Source organism: Camelina sativa, chromosome 15 (assembly GCF_000633955.1).
Source record: "Camelina sativa cultivar DH55 chromosome 15, Cs, whole genome shotgun sequence".
NCBI lineage: Eukaryota > Viridiplantae > Streptophyta > Magnoliopsida > Brassicales > Brassicaceae > Camelina > Camelina sativa.
Window position 1 is genome coordinate 3,134,175 of NC_025699.1, and position 2,843 is coordinate 3,137,017.

General features: G+C 36.2%; 1 protein-coding gene across 1 annotated transcript in view; it reads left to right on the top strand.

Moving 5' to 3' along the window:
• Positions 1-2,510, top strand: part of LOC104744953 (lysine-specific demethylase JMJ25-like) — a gene marked incomplete in the record, with an annotated part of 6,093 nt that extends 3,583 nt beyond the window's left edge. The window contains 9 exon segments of the mRNA XM_019236535.1: positions 71-379; positions 685-981; positions 1,094-1,166; positions 1,247-1,332; positions 1,446-1,565; positions 1,663-1,721; positions 1,821-1,925; positions 2,004-2,090; positions 2,190-2,510. Of these exon segments, the coding sequence (XP_019092080.1) occupies positions 71-379; positions 685-981; positions 1,094-1,166; positions 1,247-1,332; positions 1,446-1,565; positions 1,663-1,721; positions 1,821-1,925; positions 2,004-2,090; positions 2,190-2,307 (1,254 nt within the window).

The window sequence follows — 2,843 nt, forward strand, 5'->3', positions numbered from 1 at the left end:
TAAGTTCTTACTATGCCCTTGTTTATTTAGTGACTTCTGATAAATGCAGGGATCAATTGATCTGCATGAATTCTTTACTGGTTATACGGACGGTCGTTATGATCGCATGGATTGGCCACTAGTTCTGAAACTGAAAGATTGGCCTCCAACTAAGACCTTTAAAGAAAACTTGCCACGTCATGCTGAGGAGTTCTTATGCAGTTTGCCTTTGAAGCATTACACACACCCGGTAAATGGACCTTTGAATCTTGCTGTCAAACTTCCCAAAAATTGCTTGAAGCCTGACTTGGGACCAAAGACTTACGTTGCTTATGGATTCGCGCAAGAATCTGGCCGTGGAGATTCTGTTACTAAGCTTCATTGCGACATGTCTGATGCGGTAAGTACCCATGTGATTTGTCTTCTCTCGTTTTCAGATTTGTTTCTTTGTTACAAATATGTCCATTCTTCTGATGCTTTTCCTTGTCATACCCATAATGACCTCAAAACAAATTTGTTGCCCGTTGTTGAAATAAAAGACTGGCATCAACCTGAACTGAAATCATGATTGAACACCCCTGGCTATTGCTACTTATTGTAATAAGGTCAATTGACATTATCGTTGAAATTTTTCTATAGTAATTTCTCTGTCTCTCTGTTATCTAATTCTTTTCAATATTTTAATTCGTGTGTTTGTTATTTCAGGTGAATGTTTTGACGCACATATCGGAAGTACCCATCCCTAAGGAAAGACAATCTAGAATTGAAGAACTGAAAAAGAAGCATGCTAAACAAGATTTCAAGGAGCTGTATAGCTCTGTAGCTAACAAGGAGGAAATGATGGAGATTCTTGTTAACTCTAAACAAGAAGCCGAAAATGTTGAATCTGATGATGGAGCTCTCTGGGACATTTTCCGTAGAGAAGATAGTCCTAAATTAGAAAGTTACATTGAGAAACATCACAAGGAGTTCAGACATCTCTACTGCTGCCCTGTGTCTCAGGTACACATACTCTCTTTTCATAAAAGGTTACATTTTTAAAGATATGTGGTGCTTATTTGCGTCCAGTCTCTCTACAACTTATCCTACATTTTCCTTTTACCTTCTCTTTTAGGTTGTTCATCCAATACATGACCAGAATTTCTACTTAACGCGGTATCATATAATGAAGCTGAAAGAAGAATATGGTATGCTGTCATTTATAAGTTATAACCAACCAATTTATCTTGGCGGTTTTTGGTCATATTCAATGAGCTGTGTTTTGTAGGCATTGAACCATGGACCTTTAATCAGAAGCTTGGAGATGCTGTTTTAATACCTGTAGGTTGCCCTCATCAAGTTAGAAATTTGAAGGTAATTTTTTGGCTTTAGGATACATACAGTGGATTTGAGCAACTTTACTTTTTAGTTTCGCAGCATAAGTAAGGTTCATCAATTGATCATAGTAGCTCTCTTGTGTCTTGCAGTCCTGCACAAAGGTAGCGCTTGACTTTGTCTCACCTGAAAATATCGGCGAGTGTTTACGCTTGACAAAACAGTATCGTCTACTTCCACCTAATCATTATGCAAAAGAGGACAAGTTGGCGGTATTCCTGTCGTCTCAATATCTGGTTGTTTTAAGCAAATTCTGACTCCTCTCTAAATGTTATTCTTCTGTTTTTTTCCTGTTGTTTGGTTGAACAGGTTAAGAAGATGATAATCCATGCAGTTGATAAGTCTCTCCGAAACTTAAGTGGAGAGAAGTGCGTTCTTTACTTCTCTTCTCACTACCTATCGCAATCATCAGTAAAATGAGTTTCCTTTTGTTTAAAGCTTGATTTCTGTTTTGTGATGGTGTTCAGGTCTCCAGAACCCAAAGAGAAGAACAATTTTAAGAGAAGGAACAAGTCAAAGGGTAAAGGCAAAGCAGTTGTGAAGGCTCTCAAAGACTTACCTCCAAGTGAAAAGTGAGTTTTTTTTTTACTTCTCTTCTCAATGCCTTAAAAAGACATCAGTAAACTGAATGTATTTTTGTCTTGGCTCAGGTCTTCTGAAGCCGAAGAGGAGAAATCAAAGATGATAGTCAATCCAATCGATAAGTCTCTCGAAGACTTTCCACCAACTCAACAGAAGTGAGCTTTTTACTCGTCTACTTACTACCTGTAAAAAGCATAAGTAATCCGAGTTTCTTGTCGTCTAAGCTGTGTTTCTTTTCTTTTGTATTGTTTCAGGTCTCTGGAAACCGAAGAGAAGAGAAAACCAAAGATAGTGAAGACATACGTGCGGAGAAAAAATCTGGGAAGTCAAGAAACACGTAGACATTGGCTAATTACAAAAGGAGAAGAGTAGGAGTAATTGTTAGTTGCATCTCAAAACTCATCTGTTTTGTTGTCCGTATATATATATTTTTTTGGCATAATTTGTAAATCTCGCCTCAATCATCTTACTCTGTGAAGTACTCAAGTCTGAGAAGTAGTTAACTTCACTCCTCGAGATGTAAGCTGGAGTAAACTAATAGGAAAAAGAGTTAAACTGATTTAAGTTTAAATACAAACCGCATCTTGATCAAACAAAATTTGTTTGACTCAACTTGTCTGCTATGAGTGGAGAAAGAAGATTCCTGGACTCACATAGGGATCATCAATGTGTCATAACAATTTAACATTTAATCTTCTTAACCAAATAGAATGTATAATCATGTTTAACACATCATATCTCTTAAATGAGGATCTACTAATCTACATAATAGAGATAGTTTCGAATCAGTAAGAATAATTAAATGAGGATCTCTACTAATATACATAATAGCGATAGATATATACTTTTTAATTATTAAAAAAATGTGAATTGGAAATTTTGGTATTATTGTTAATATTCTTTCTAGA